Raw genomic sequence first — 15,530 nt, 5'->3', positions numbered from 1 at the left:
ACGTTGACATTTTAGGAATCAATGAACTAAGATGGACTGGAATGTGTGAATTTAACTCACATGACCATTATGTCTAATACTATGTGCAAGAATCTCTTAGAAGAAATGGAGTAGCCATCATAGTCAACAAAAGGGTCTGAAATGCAGTACTTGGATGCAATCTCAAAAACAACAGAATGATCTCTGTTTGTTTCCAAGGCAAACCATTCAATATTACAGTAATCCAAGTCTATGCCCTGACCAGTAATGCTGGAGAGCCTGAAATTGAACACTTCTATGAAGACCTATAAGCCCTTCTAGAACTAATACCCCAAAAAGATGTCCTTTTCATTGTAGGGGACTGGAATGCAAAAGTAGGAATTCAAGAGATACCTGGAATAACAGGCAAATTTGGCCTTGGAGTACAGAATGAAGCAGGGAAAGGCTAATAGAGTTTTGCTAAGAGAACACACTGGTCATAGCAAACATCCTCTTCCAACAACACAAGAAAAGACTCAATTCATGGACATCATTAGATGGTCAATACTGAAATCAGATTGATCATATTCATTGCAGCCAAAGATGGAGAAGCTCTATACAGTCAGCAAAAACAAGACTGGGAGCTGACTGTGGCTCAGATCATGAACTCCTTATTGCCAAATTCAGATTTAAATTGAAGAAAGTAGGGAAAACCACTAGACCAATCAAAACCATTTTGATTCAGACCTAAATCAAATCCCTTATGATTATATAGTGGAAGTGAGAAATAGATTTAAGGGATTAGATCTTATAGACAGAGTGCCTGAAGAACTATGGGTGGAGGTTCGTGACATTGTACAAGAGACAGGGAGTAAGATCATCCCCAGGGAAAAGAAATGTAAAAAGGCAAAATGGCTGTCTGAGGAGGCCTTACAAATAGCTGTGAAAGGAATAGAAGTGAAAGGCAAAGGAGAAAAGGAAAGATATACCCATTTGAATACAGAGTTCCAAAGAATAGCAAGGAGGGATAAGAAAGTCTTCCTCAGTGGTCAGTGCAAAGAAATAGAGGAAAACAATAGAATGGGAAAGACTAGAGATCTCTTCAAGAAAATTATAGATACCAAGGGAACATTTCATGCAAAGATGGGCACAATAAAGAACAGACATGGTATAGACCTAACAGAAGCAGAATATATTAAGAAGAGGTGGCAAGAATACACAAAAGAACCATACAAAAAAGATCTTCACGACCCAGATAATCACGATGGTGTGATCACTCACCTAGAGCCAGACATCCTGGAATGAGAAGTCAAGTGGGCCTTAGGAAGCATTACTACGAACAAAGCTAGTGGAGGTGATGGAATTCCAGTTGAGCTCTTTCAAATCCTAAAAGATGATGCTGTGAAAGTACTGCACTCAATATGCCAGTAAATTTGGAAAACTCAGCAGTGGCCACAGGACTGGAAAAGGTCAATTTTCATTCCAATCCCAAAGAAAGGCAATGCCAAAGAATTCTCAAACTACCGCACAATTGCACTCATCTCACACGCTAGCAAAGTAGTGCTCAAAATTCTCCAAGCCATGCTTCAACAGTATGTAAACCGTGAACTTCCAGATGTTCAAGCTGGTTTTAAAAAAGGCAGAGGAACCAGAGATCAAATTGCCAACATCTCTTGGATCATCGAAAAAGCAAGAAAGTTCTAGAAAAACATCTATTTCTGCTTTATTGACTATGCCGAAAACTTTGACTGTGTGGATCACAACAAACTGTGGAAAATTCTTGAAGAGATGGGAATACCAGACTATCTGACCTGCCTCCTGAGAAATCTGTATGCAGGTCAGGAAGCAACAGTTAGAACTGGACGTGGAACAGACTGTTCCAAATCAGGAAAGGAGTATGTCAAGGCTGTATATTGTCACCCTGCTTATTGAACTTATATGCAGAGTACATCATGAGAAACGCTGGGCTGGATGAAGCACAAACTGGAATCAAGATTGCTGGGAGAAATATCAATAACCTCAGATATGCAGAGGACACCACCCTTATGGGAGAAAGTGAAGAAAAACTAAAGAGCCTCTTGATGAAAGTGAAAGAGGAGAGTGAAAAAGTTGGCTTAAAGCTCAACACTCAGAAGACTAGGATCATGGCATCTGGTCCCATCACTTCATGGCAAATAGATGGAGAAACAGTGGAAACAGTGAGATACTTTATTTTTGGGGGCTCCAAAATCACTGCAGATGGTGACTGCAGCCATGAAATTAAAAGAGGCTTACTCCTTGGAAGGAAAGTTATGACCAACCTAGACAGCATATTAAAAAGCAGAGACATTACTTTGCCAACAATATTCTGTCTAGTCAAAGATTTGGTTTTTCCAGTAGTCATGTATGGATGTGAGAGTTGGACTACAAAGAAAGTTGAGTGCTGAAGAATTGCTGCTTTTGAACTGGGGTATAGGAGAAGATTCTTGAGAGTCCCTTGGACTGCAAGGAGATCCAACCAGTCCATCCTAAAGGAAATCAGTCCTGAATATTCATTGAAAGGACTGATGCTGAAGCTGAAACTCCAACACTTTGGCCGCCTGGTGTGAAGAGCTGACTCATTTGAAAAGACCCTGATGCTGAGAAAGACAGGAGGAGAAGAAGGCAACAGAGGATAAGATGGTTGGATGTCATCACCAACTCAATGGACAAGAGTTTGAGTAAACTCGGGGAGTTGGTGATGGAGAGGGAAGCCTGGTGTGCTGCAGTCCATGGGGTTGCAGAGAGTCGGACATGACTGAGTGACTGAACTGAACTGAACTGAGGCTCACCCACTTTCCAATAGCGGTAAACTGTGAATCATCTTGAACTACTCCTTCCCCATTAATTCCCACATCTAATTCCAAGATCTCTTGATTTCAACTTTTTCCAACTCAACATACTTTGTATGCATGCTTTCCAAAAGGATTCATTAGTCTTTAATGTGGTTCTGAATGTGTGAATTTGTATAAACACATGAACACACATGCCGTGTTTAATACAAGTTTTAAATGAACCAGGGAATATTATCATTCCTAATGCCATTTATGCATACTGAGAAGCTAACAAAGAGGAGAGAAAAAGCATAAAATCTGGGTTTAGTTTTGTAAAATGACACTAATTATAGTTATTTTTATGAACTCTTATCATCTGTTCCTAATTATACCATGAAGTAAACTAATGGTTAAAATGTGCCAGATTTACTTTTTTAAGCTTTATTCAATTATGATTGATAATAATGTGTCAGTTCTCATTGTTGATGATAATGTAACGCTATGATTGGATCAGAACTTTTGGAACCTAGCAGGAACATTGCTTATGTTCCAGAATAAAAAGTTTAGATAATGCTTGTTTCGTGGTTGCCAAAGTTAAGTTCATCCCATTTTAGCTAGTAGGATTCAATAGCAGATGAAACTGAATCACACAAGAATGCCAAATCAAGTTTAAAGGCAGAGGAGTGAAAGATTTTGGCCAATTACCATCTCAGACAAACAAAGTAATTAATATAAATTTATTATCATAATCACAGGGCTCCCAGGTACTGGAATGCAGAAGTTCATGACAATGGAAAAGGCACAACTTGAACCAAAGTGCTTTAGTACCTCAAACTCACTCAGCCTGGAAAACACTGTCTACTATTATTGAAGATACCTGGTCATACTCAGAGATTGCAAGGATTGCCATAAATATAAATATAATTGCCATAAATATAATAATATGTTAGAAATAATAATAATATCTTAGAAATAATGGTTATAAATATATATGCATATATAAATAATAACTTAAAACAACATTTCATACTTTGAATTCTTCTTGAGGCTCAGCTTCAAGAAAAATTTTACTTAAATGAACTCATTGGCATAAAATACTATTGAGGTAGGAGGACTATAGTCATCATTACCTTGATTTTGAAGATGGTCAAACTGAGACCCCAGAAACTTACAGTATTTGATAAAGGGCCCATCAGTGGCTTAAAAGTAGAAGCTGAGCAGTTGGAATGAAATTGTGTGTCCATGGCTTATTTCAACTGCTGTCATGGGTATTAATATTCTTATGCCTTAGTTTACTCATCTATAATGTGGAAAGAACCTTTTGTAGCCACAGATAGTAGCCTCAGTCTTCCCAAGATTATTGTGCAGAATAATAATTAAATTGTTTGGTAGTTTGCAAAGTATAGGGTGTTCTTTAAATAACAAGCAACATTATATGTTAGTGTTGGTTCTACTGGACTTTGTGTTCTCTCTTACAAAGAGAGTAAACATTCATTTAGAATTACAAAGGCTCAGCACATGCTCAGCAAGTGACTAACAGCGAAGGATTCCACTCCTTCATGTACATAGTACATACGGATGGTCACCACTTTACAAGTAAGTAGAGTGCACAATCAAGGCTATTTTTCCAATATCTGAAAGTCAGTGATCGAGGGTGGCCCGCTTGCCATGTGCACCAGCTTTTCTTGCTTTGTGGCAATAAACAACTTTGGATGGGCAACTGATTTGAAGTAGTCCATAGAGCCATGCTTTTCCCAGAAGAAGAGGAGATTGGTCTCATCTTTAATGATTTTGGGTGTCTCAGGCATCTCCTAGGATACAGAGAACAAAGATCTGTTAGAGAACAAGAAGATGCTAAAAAAAGAAGTGACCTCAATCCTTTGGCATTTGGCCTTCGTGCGAAACACAGCACTTTAGGACTATGACTACGTAACATGATAATACAAGTTCTTCATTCATTTGTTCATTCCAAAAGCGTTCATTACATGCCTATTAGATGTATGGCCCTGTCTATTCATAATAATTAATTTCCTTAGTTAAGTGGAGAGAAATCCAATTTCATCATGAAGACTGTCAAGTACACTAGTGTCTTGTTGTATCCTGAGAGGTAGGGTGAAACAGTGCCTCCAACACAGGCATAAAGCATTCTGCATCAAATCTGAGCATGAATGACTCTAAGACCTGAAAACCTTTTGACCTCTAAATGTTCAAAGCATACTTTGGGAAAGTAATTTAGAATTCAGACATGTTTATCTCTATATTTAAGTCAACAATTGAAGGTAAAAAGAACCTCACCCCAACACACACAACTTCCCAGGCATATCAGCAGTTGAATCCTTTCAAGACAATTTTTTGACAGTTGTAGTCTCTTTAGATCATACTCCTCTTGTGAGTATGAGAAAAGTCTGAAAGTGCTTTCATGGAAAAACAAAATTCAAATTCTAACTTGAGATGCTTCTCTGTTCTTTTAATCTAAAAGAACTAAACATCCTTTTGAGGTTTCCCTGGGGTTTTCAATGTCAACAAGGATTTTATTTTCCAAACCTATTTTTCTCCTGTTTCCCCCCCCTCCCCCATCTCAGTAAATGGAATTTCCCCTCTTCCTCCTGTTGGTTCAATCTCCAAAATATAACCAGATTCTGTCTCCTTCTTTCCACTTGTCTCACAATTCTCCTCACTCACCCCAACTGTTATTACAGCATCCTAATTGGACTCTATTGCCTGCTTTCTGTTCTATTCTCCAAGTTAGAAAAAATATGCAAAAACAGGACACTTCTCAGTTTGAATTCCCTTCCTCTACTTATCTTTCCTCTTTTGCAGGGTACCCTAGCTTCCAGATCCTCGGGTGTCCTTTCTGATCTTTAAAACTCACCTGTAACCTCTTGAAGGTCTAGGGCTAGGTACACTCAGACCCCTCTATTTGGAATGCTTGCCCCATCACCCCTTTGATGGTATGCTCCTTTCTATTGACAGCTCTCTTCTCACAGGGAGCTCTGTCTAAACAGTATGGTCCTATTTTCTCTATCTCAGCACCCTGTTCATTGACTTTACAGCATCTGGCCCTTTTTGCTGGTCATTTGGCTCGTCTGCCTCCTGTGTTCCTCGGAAGATTGAGTTCTATAAGGCTTTGGCTCACTACTGTCTACTGAGCTATTGACACTCTGCTTGAAAAACTGAAGGCTCTCAATAAACAGCGTTTGTTGAGTGAATTCACGAATGAAGCTACTGCTCTACTCTGTAGACATCACTTTCATCTCACTTGATCCAGGAAGAGAAACACATGCACCCACATAAATCCTAGTTGGGGAGGGACTGGGTGGTGGATTATACATTTAGTGAATAAGAATCACCTACTAGTCAGTGGAGAAACATTTGGCTGTAGTGGGCATGTGTTTATGTCTTTATGTTCGGACGGGAAGGTGGTAGTGGAGAGGAGGCTGGGATGACACAGAAAACTGGCACCAATGAAGAGAGGGAGGAGGTGGAGTCAGGAGGGCTTGGGGCTTGGCTCACAGCTTTTTGCTTTGTACCCTTTGACAGGTGATTCATCCTCCCTGATCTCAGTGGCTTACTGAGTTTCTTAGAGGCAGGCTCCATTGTCCTAACACCTACTGTCACATAGGTCAGGTAAGTGTCAGTAAATCTCAAAGAGTGATGGAATAAACAGATGCCCAGGAATGGGAAGTGAATAAGGATCAGGCAGGGAAAAGAGCAAGAAGAAGGCAATTTGCCTTTTATGTACTTTGCCACTGCCATCTTGCTCTATCTTGCTGTCTCACAGATCCTGCCTAGAACTGCCTCTGGGGATAGTGGGTCAGAAGTAGGACGGGAAGGTAGGTGGGCAGGTGAAACTGTGGTGGGAAGGAAAGAACTGGGTCATCCTGCTAGGGATGTCTGCCTCTTGGGATCATCTACAAATGCATGGGCTGTAAATGAAGGTAGATTGGAGACTGGGAACAACTGACCTTTAGCAAGACAGGTTCGTCTTCATTTTGAGCACTCACAAACAGTTGAGTTTTTGAGATTCTTAGAGTCACAGGAAGCTGAGAATCCTCTTCTGATACATAAGCAACAATGTCAAATTTCACTGGCAAAGAGAAAAGCCAAAAAAGAAAGTAAATCCATTGTATTTGTATAAAATCAAATGTTTATGAAGATGCTGTATGTGTGTGTATGTATGTATGTGTGTGTGTGTGTGTGTGTGTGTGTGCGTGTGTGTAGTTATGTCCCCAACTATGATGTAAGTACCTGAAGCTCAGAAATGGAATTTATATTGATACATCTTTGTATCCCTCACAATGTCTGCCATATTTACTAGGAAAGTAAATACCTAATGACTTTAGAATTTTCTATGTTGAATGAATGCTTGTGGGTGGAATATTATTGAATCTCTTATAATTATATTAATGGGATAAGACCCTGGAATTTGTGAAGTCATGAGCAAAATGGGGAGATTTAGGGAAGCTGATGCATTCATATGTTGCTAAGAATAGTGAAAAGCAGTTCAATTTTCCTTAGAGAACAATGCTTAATAAGAGCTGTAAGATTATTTATGCCTAGAAATCCAGCATTTGGAATATGCTCCAAAGAAATACCCTCATAGAAAAAGAAATAATTTATACAAAGACATGTGCAACTGAATTATTTAGAGGAAACCCTGGACACCTGCACAGCAACATGACTGAATATCCTAGCACCATTAAAAATGGCAAATAACATATACTCTGTCCATATATGGGGAAATTGTGTGAAATAATATCAAGTAGAAAAACAATTTATTTTGTAGAACACAAAATAATTTGTGAATGTCATAGAGTAGAAAGCATGTTAGCTGAAATATATCCAATTAGAAACAGCCCTGCTTGTTAGCACAGAGTAACCTCTTTTGATCTCTGGAAATCATTTTGTTTACTGATGACATGTCCTTAAGCTAAAAATATGTGCAATGTGGAAGCTGGCTCGGTGTAACAAAATTTCTTGGATCCTAAATTTCATTCTTCAGAACACATGCAAATCTTCCTGGTTTCTTTTTTTTTTTCTTTAAAATTATTGGGTGCTTTGCCTCACAATTATGCTATCAAAGATAAGGATTCTTTCTAGTTTGGTGTTAATAGGAAGTTTGATCAACAGGTTCCTCATTGGCTTCTGAGTAAATTTGGGTAAGTCATTATATATTTCTGAGACTCAGTTTCCTTACTTTTAAAATCTGAGGATAAGAGTGTGTCAGAGAACCAAGGGAGAGAAAACCTCAGAAAGCTTTTTACTGCCCTTAGTCTTTCAGAGCTAGAACACTTGTTAAAGCTTTCAGATTTAACTGAAATTGGCTGAACTTTCTGGCCTAACCTAGAAGTTTTTTTTTTTAAAACCAGGGGTCCAGAAGTTTTTTTTTTTTTTTTAAACCAGGGGTGATGGGCTTCATGTGCAAAGCCAGGAATCTAGAGAGGTTTATTCTTTAAAAGCAGAAAGCTTAAAAGAAATGCAGAAATAAAAAGCTGAGGAGAGGGCTTCCCTCAATGGTAAAAGAATCCGCCTGTGAATGTAAGAGACAAGGGTTTGATCCCTGGTCCGGGAAGATCTCACATGTGGTGGACAACTATTTAGCCACTGTTTGAGAGCCTGGAAACCACAACTATTGAGCCCTTGTGCTGCAACTGCTGAAGACTGAGTCCCCCATAGCCCCCATGCTCTCCAACAAGAGAAGCTACCATAATGAGAAGCCAGAGCACTGCAACTAGAGAGTAGGCCCTGCTCCCCACAACTGGAGAAAAGCTCTTGCAGCAATGAAGGCCCAGCACAGCCAAAAATAAATAAATAAATAAAATCAATTTTTTTTTTAAAAGATGGGGAGATGACAGAATTGTCCATTTACCTGCCTCATCCAGATTATTTAATGTAGCAGCCGTGAGGTATGGACCTGACATATCTCGAATTATACTTTGATTGAGGGCGTCGTTCAGGATGCATTCCTCGTGGATGACTCTCATGAAGTTGTATTTCACGTTACTCTGGAAGCTGTAATGTGCTGATCTGGGCCTGATGATTTCTAAAACCATTATCACAAGCTCAGATTAATGTCCAAGTACAAACACTGATGATGTATCTGCTCTACTACAAGCATACAAAGTAGTTATTGAAGGCACCTGAAGAATATCCCAAAGGAGGTGAGGAAATTGACAAAGAAGTGAAATCACCCTATCAGCGGAATTGATTCCAGGATTACCCCTGTGGTTACTTATCTCTAAAAACTTTGATTCTTTTCTTCAGGCAATGGTTGTTTTTTTATTAAAAGAGATCACATGTACAATTGTTTTGGTTGTTTGGAGGTTTGTAAGTAACCAGGAAGACTCCTCGTATTCTCCAACTACATTTTCAGATCAATGCACCCTGAGAAAAGAATCCACTAAAAATTTTATATGTCACTGAGGTGCCATTATAAATGTCTGCTTTAAAAAAGTTTTTTTTCTTTTCTATCTACCACCTTTCTGAATGGTGGTATGTTTCGAAGCTTTACAAATTTTCATGGCTCTGAATAATTTTACTTCCAGGAATCTTTTATCACTGAGGAAGTAAATGATGATAGAAATCAAGATTTATTGATATAGCCAGTCATTGTCACATTACATATATTGGTGAAAAACTGGTGCTCTAAAATGTCCTTTATGTATTGATAAATGAAAAAAGCTGCCTATTAAATTGCACACAGTTGATCCTGGGAATGTTCATCATGTTTGTTAGTCTGTGTGTATGTACACGAAAAAGACTATAAGGAAAGTAACGTAGTGCTGGCAGTGGTAAACTCTGAGGGGTAGTACGAGTAATTTTAATTTTTTTTCTTATATTTTCTAATTTTCTAGGTGAACATGTGTGATCAACTGTTACTTTAAAAATATTAGATTTATAGTTCACAAAGAGGCTTGTACAGTAAAGGCATGGGAAAAAACTCATGACATCTATAGTCAGGTAGAACTGATATGATTTGATGCTCTACCCTTACACACTGTGAGATTTTGGGCAGGTCACTATCTCACTGAGCTTAGTTTCCTCACATATAAAATGAGAATGCAGAGTTCTTGTGAAGGTTACAGATAATGCAGTCATTAATAAGTTAGTAGTGTTTGTAGTATTAGCAAAAGTAATAATAACAATAATAGCAAACACTTATTAGGTATTTTCTATGTGCCAGGCATTATTTTAGTTCAGAAACTAGCAAGTGTTGACTCATTTAATCTTCACAACAATTAGGGGCTTGGATTAACTCCATTTACAGTAGAGGAGACTGAAGCTCAGACAGGTTAAGTAACTTGCCCAAGACATAACTAGTATGTGGAATAGCATAACTTATAAGTGGTCACTCACTAATGGTATATAATTACTTTCTGCCAATAGGCTAGAAGTCACATGACTTAATCATATGGCCACCAAGTAAGCCTGTGAGCACATATGCTAAGCTCAAGTACCTACTGCTCTCTTCCCTTTGCAGAAGTATAAAAATTAATTTTCATTTCTTATAATTATCAGACAAATGGGTGGTTGCCCTCTTGTTACTCTGATTTTAGGATTTATTTCCGCCTGTACTCTGCCGTCTGCATTTTCTTGAAAACAGATATTATTGCGTTTGACCCCTTACCTTCTTCTGTATTATTGGCAATGGCTTCCAGGTCATCATCGGTGATGAACTGATTTAAACTCAACCGTCTCTTCTTCAGAATCTTCCCATTGGCTGCCACCATCACCACATTCTCCTTGAAGCTAAGCTTGGATGTCTTAGAGGTTTTCGAGGTATCCAGGGACATAAACTTATTCATGTGGTCCCCATGAAGTGGCTCATAGCTTGCATCATAGAAGGACTTCTGCGATGAAGGAAAATAGAAGCTGAGAGGCTGTCCACGGCCAGTGAACAAGACTCCTTTACAGTAGGAGTTTTATTCAACAGTCTTAGAGAGAAGAATGGCCATTTTGGTCTTGGCGACCCACGTTTCATCGGTCTTTCCCTCCTCCCACTCTCCTTCCCCCTTTTCTCTGTATCCCTCCCCTTTCCCCCTTTCCTCCCACCTCTCCTTTTAGGATTTCTCTCAAAGGATGTGATCTTGGCAAGGTTTTTTGTCATCCCTCTTCAGACTCAAAAATGAGACCTTGTTATACTTAGTGAAGTAAGTCAGAGAAAGACAACTACTGTATGATATCACTTACATGTGGAATCTAAAACATAATACATGGCTCCCCTGGGTGCTCAGTGGTAAAGAATCGCCCTAAGAAGGCAGTTTGGGAAGTTCCCACTTCCTGTGGAGCAATAGTGACCGGGAACCACAATTACTGAGCTCACACACCACAGCTATTGAAGCCCATGTGCCCTAGAGCCCATGCTCTGCCACAAGAGAAGCCACCCCATTGAGAAGCCCGAGCACCACAACAAAGAGTCGCCACCGCCGCCGCAGCTAGAAAAAAGCCCGCGCAGCAGTGACCCAGAACAGTCAAACATAAACAAATAAAATTATTAAAAAAAAACTTGAAAAAAAAAACACAACAAATGAACCCATATACAGATCAGCAACAGACTCACAGACATAAAAAACAAACTGAATGGTTACCAAAGGGGAGAGGGAAGGTGGGGAGGGATGAATTAGGGATATGAGATTAGTAAATTCAAACTATTATACATAAAATAGATAAGCAACAAAGATTTACTATATAGCACAGGAAATTATATTCAGTATCTTGTAATAATCTACATTGGAAAACATCAGAAACAAATGTATCATTGTGCCCCACTCCTGCAGCTAACACAGTATTGTAAATCAACTACACTTCAGTAAAAAAAAAAAAGAGATGTTGTGATGATTCAGGTCTTCAAGTGATGCTAGTGAGGGACTTAGTTAGTTCCCCCCAGAAGATTAAACATCTACTTGACAAGGCTCAAATATTTTAGGAATACTCCTCTAGATACAGCTTTTAGAGTCAGTATCGAAGACATACAAAGCAGAACCTATACTGTCTATGTGTGGTCTCTTAGCGAAATAACACAGCATCTGAATGACTGCAGATTTTTTACTTTCAGTTGGCCTGCTTCCTCCACCTTAGCTTCATGGACTATTAGATCTAGAAAGCTATCTCTAATCTCCGGAGCTGATGTTAGAGAGGAGGTCCACAGCATATCATTTAAGACCCCTGGGGAAGTAGCCCAAGGGTGCTGGCCCTGGGGGGCATAAGCAACCTTCTGATGGAAGGCTGACCCAGGAGATTCCATTCTTGGAGTTTCAGGTTCGTTCTGCTCTGTTCTGGGAAAATCCAGTGAGATGAAGGGTGCCATCAGCTCTTAGTCTACAGAGGGAGCTGGCCTCACTTATCATGAAGAAATGAATATCTCTGGACTTCTAGTGACGGCAAAACAAACGCATCTAAGATTCAAGCTGTTGCTGTTCTAGTAGAGAAAATACTGCGTAAGGAGAGCAATCTCCTAAGAATTACAGTCATTTGCTTACCTGATTCAGAGAGAGGTGATCAATTTCAGAACTGTAGTCTTCATTTTCACTGTTAAAACGAGATGATGAGAATTTAATTCTGTTTGTTATATCACTACATTCACTGGGCAACATATTTTAATAACCAAACTAGCTTTGGTTACTAACACACACACACATAGCCATTACTGTCATCTTTGAAAATTAAGGACCTCTATGCATACGCATCCATACAGTAATTTGTACCCGATAATCTGAAATTAGTAATCATCAGGCCAGGCCTTGAACTTTACTTGTACTCTATCGATAAAAATGAGGCTTGGCTAATTTACTGTATAGCACAGGGACTATAACCTATAATGGAATAGAATCTGAAATACATATATACATATAACACTGAATCACTTCGCTGTATACCTGAAACTAACACAACTTTGTAAGTCAGCTATACTTCAATTAAAAATTTTTTAAACTAGCTCCCCCCTCACCAAAACAAACCAAAAAATGAGGCTTGGCTAATGGATTGAAGAATGGTAATCGAATTTCAGGGAAAAAATTTAAACTTAAGAAAGAAATCCTTTTGAAGCACTTCATCTAAATTTGAATCAAATAGGTTATTTGTTACACTTTGCTTTCATGTATTCACTAAAACAGATTTAATCATTTATACTTTGCAAAACATCCAGGCAACATTTCCATCGCCTACTTTGTGTTAGTGTGTAGGTACTGTGGAACACTGCATCTGTTTAAGGTGTTCTACAGTTTAAACTTTTTATTTATTATCTTTCTCTTGCATCTGAATGAGACTGACTGCGTAGGTTTCACATGCTCAAATTGCTGTGAAGCCATTTCGCATTCCAGATTGAGATCAAGTTTTCCTAAGAAAGGTTTCTCTTTCTGACAATCCATTGCTGTAGCAGGGCATGTGAACTTGACTGAAGCTGGGTCTAAGTAGATGTTGAGAACTGCCAGGAGTCAGGAGACCTTAAAAGTAATCTTTCTAAAATGGCCATCTCCCTGTCAAAAATTTCACCTTGGTTTACCTGCTGGATACTTAATTTCCCTGAGTCTTCTCTGAACCTGCCCTGACTTCAGAGGTAGAACACATCTCTACAGACTCTGCTGGTCTTGCCCCATGCTAGTTACTGTAATCCCAGCTGAATTCTTTCTTTTTAAAAAATATTTATTTTATTTACTTGGCTCAGCCAGGTCTTAGTTGCGGCATGTGGGATCTAGTTCCCTGATCAGGGATGGAACCCTGGGTCCCCTGCACTGGGAGCACAGAGTCTTAGCCACTGGACTCCGTGGCAAATCCCTCCTAGCTGGATTCTAATGTGCCTTGCTTCCCTCATTAAGTCACAACAAACAGAATCTCTTTCCTACCTGTAACAGTTCTTCAGGTCTTCAAAGAGGTCAGGGACTTTGGCCATCTTCACTTCTGCAACAGAAAATGCCAGTAGCTGTCAGTCTGGCCAGTGTGTGAACAAGACACCTGCAAGGGGAACCACCTCCCTTCTGCGCTTCTAAAACACTTAGTGAATGACTGAGCCCACACTCAGCATTCTTCTTTTCACTGCCTTTGAATGATCTGCATATGTATTTGCCTCCTCTGCTAGACTGTAAACTTCTGTTAGAATTTCAGTATCTCTTAGGCATCCAACGCAATGCATTGCATTTGGTAGGCATTTGATGAAAATTTGAATAAGTAAAAAACCAAAACCAAAAAACCCCAAAGCATGAAATATTTAATTTATACAGTTGCAAGAGAGAGAAAGAGTTAGAAATTCCCAGTTTTCTCTGAATAGTTTTGGATAGCAGAGACTACCCCGAAAGGAAGGCTTGGCTGTAATCTACTGCTTTCACAGGAAATCATTTCCTCTGTCGCTCAATTTCCCACCAGCAGAGAGAGAATCATTTTCTGAAATCTGACTATGATTCTAACTCACCCGCCAAACCAGAGAGGGACGGCAAAGGAAGGAAGAGGCTTAAGCTTCAGAGAAGGCAATTTGAGAGATCACAGCCAAGGAGGAAAATATTTTAAGAGCCAAAGATGTGATAAGGACGATACCTTTGCTGAACCGAGCTAGCAACAATGAGATGACTGGCTCCCTGGTCTTCGCGTGGAGGCTTGAACTGAGCCAGGCTACCTCGCCTTTTGTCTGCTCCGGAGTGGGCGTGGCCACGATTGCGTCACTGGGAATTTACAAGAATTCTGTTTTGTATGTAAATTCATTCTACCTATACCGGTCCAAATAATGACAAATTATGTACTTGCATATAGTGTTTCCAGGAAAAATTCCTAGAGATTCCAGGAGTTTCTGACTTGATTCATTTACTTATTGCTTTTGCTGTTAACAATTTTAAACATGTGGTCTTAGAAAAAGGGGAAAAGAGCAGGAAATTTAAGTTTCTAAAAGTATTTGGTGGGGGAGGGAGGGAAAACTCCCCAAGGCAGAATTGTAGATGGTTAGAGTTAGAGGGGTGATTAGGAGCTTAATTCCTTTGTTGCACCCCCGGGGCTGAATATGAATTGATGGTACTTGACAGCCCCTGGCAGCTAAGGAGCGGCTCTTGAGGGAAGCCAACCCATCTTTTCTGAAGAGGGAGGTTTGCTTGAGTAGCCATAAATCACTCTGAGGATGGGAAGACAATCTCCCAGTTAGGGCAGGGAAGAAGACAGAAAATCGACAGTCAACCACAAAAGTCAATCCTTTTACTCCTCTGAATACTGTCAATCTGTTTCAGACAGAAGTGACAGAGCTTTATGAGAAAACTCTACGCCCTGGCTCATGTTACAGTGAAGTTACCTTCTACCAGAGCCCAAAGAGAAGTCTAGTCTTCGCCAGGTTAAACCCAAGGTATATTAGGATAGCTGGAGACTCAGGGAGTAGCTGGATTCAAGAATGGAGATTGGGTGAACTTCCCTGGTTGTCCAGTGGTTAAGACCCCATGCTTCCACGGCAGGGGGCATGAGTTTGACCCCTGGTTGGAGAACTAAGATCATGCATGCCATATGGCACGGCCAAAGAAAAGAAGATTGGGAGAAAAGAAGGAGGGACTCATACATGAAACTAATTCAGTGTTGCCTGGCTGTTATCATTAAAGACTTTTTCAGTATCCTGAAGATGGCTCAGTTCAGGTGGCAGAACACCAGACTCAGCAGATAAATGTTTCCGTTTTCCTGGTTGGAGTTTAAGCCACATAATTTTAAATAAAGGAAATGGATGGGGAGAGTCAAGGAGGAATTTTTTAAAAAAGTAAAGAGAGAAAGGCAAGGCACCAAAGTGCAACGTGTTACTGAAAAGCAAAAAAGCTCAGAACC

The 15,530-nt window shown here is 39.6% G+C and overlaps 1 protein-coding gene across 1 annotated transcript; it reads right to left on the bottom strand.

Moving 5' to 3' along the window:
• Positions 1–3,489: 3,489 nt before the first annotated feature.
• IL1A (interleukin 1 alpha) lies at positions 3,490–14,332 on the bottom strand. Its single transcript, XM_043470469.1, has 7 exons — positions 14,277–14,332; positions 13,592–13,646; positions 12,230–12,278; positions 10,378–10,600; positions 8,620–8,793; positions 6,716–6,837; positions 3,490–4,561 (listed from the first exon to the last, which is right to left on the bottom strand). Exons 2-7 carry the CDS (start codon positions 13,636–13,638, stop codon positions 4,370–4,372), a joined length of 807 nt encoding a protein of 268 aa, XP_043326404.1. The 5' UTR covers positions 13,639–13,646; positions 14,277–14,332; the 3' UTR covers positions 3,490–4,369.
• Between the last annotated feature and the right edge of the window lie 1,198 nt (positions 14,333–15,530).

This window comes from Cervus canadensis, chromosome 5 (assembly GCF_019320065.1).
Source record: "Cervus canadensis isolate Bull #8, Minnesota chromosome 5, ASM1932006v1, whole genome shotgun sequence".
Classification (NCBI taxonomy): Eukaryota; Metazoa; Chordata; class Mammalia; order Artiodactyla; family Cervidae; genus Cervus; species Cervus canadensis.
The sequence above is the reverse complement of the archived record's forward strand: the minus strand, read 5'-3'. Positions and strand labels throughout refer to the sequence as shown.

Excerpts from the sequence above, each read along its gene's own strand:
- IL1A (XM_043470469.1), bottom strand. The coding sequence starts at position 13,638 with ATGGCCAAAGTCCCTGACCTCTTTGAAGACCTGAAGAACTGTTACAG. Across the intron at positions 12,279-13,591 it reads GACCTGAAGAACTGTTACAG|TGAAAATGAAGACTACAGTT; the intron begins GTAGGAAAGAGA and ends TCGTTTTAACAG. Across the intron at positions 6,838-8,619 it reads AAATAATCTGGATGAGGCAG|TGAAATTTGACATTGTTGCT; the intron begins GTAAATGGACAA and ends TCTCTTTGCCAG.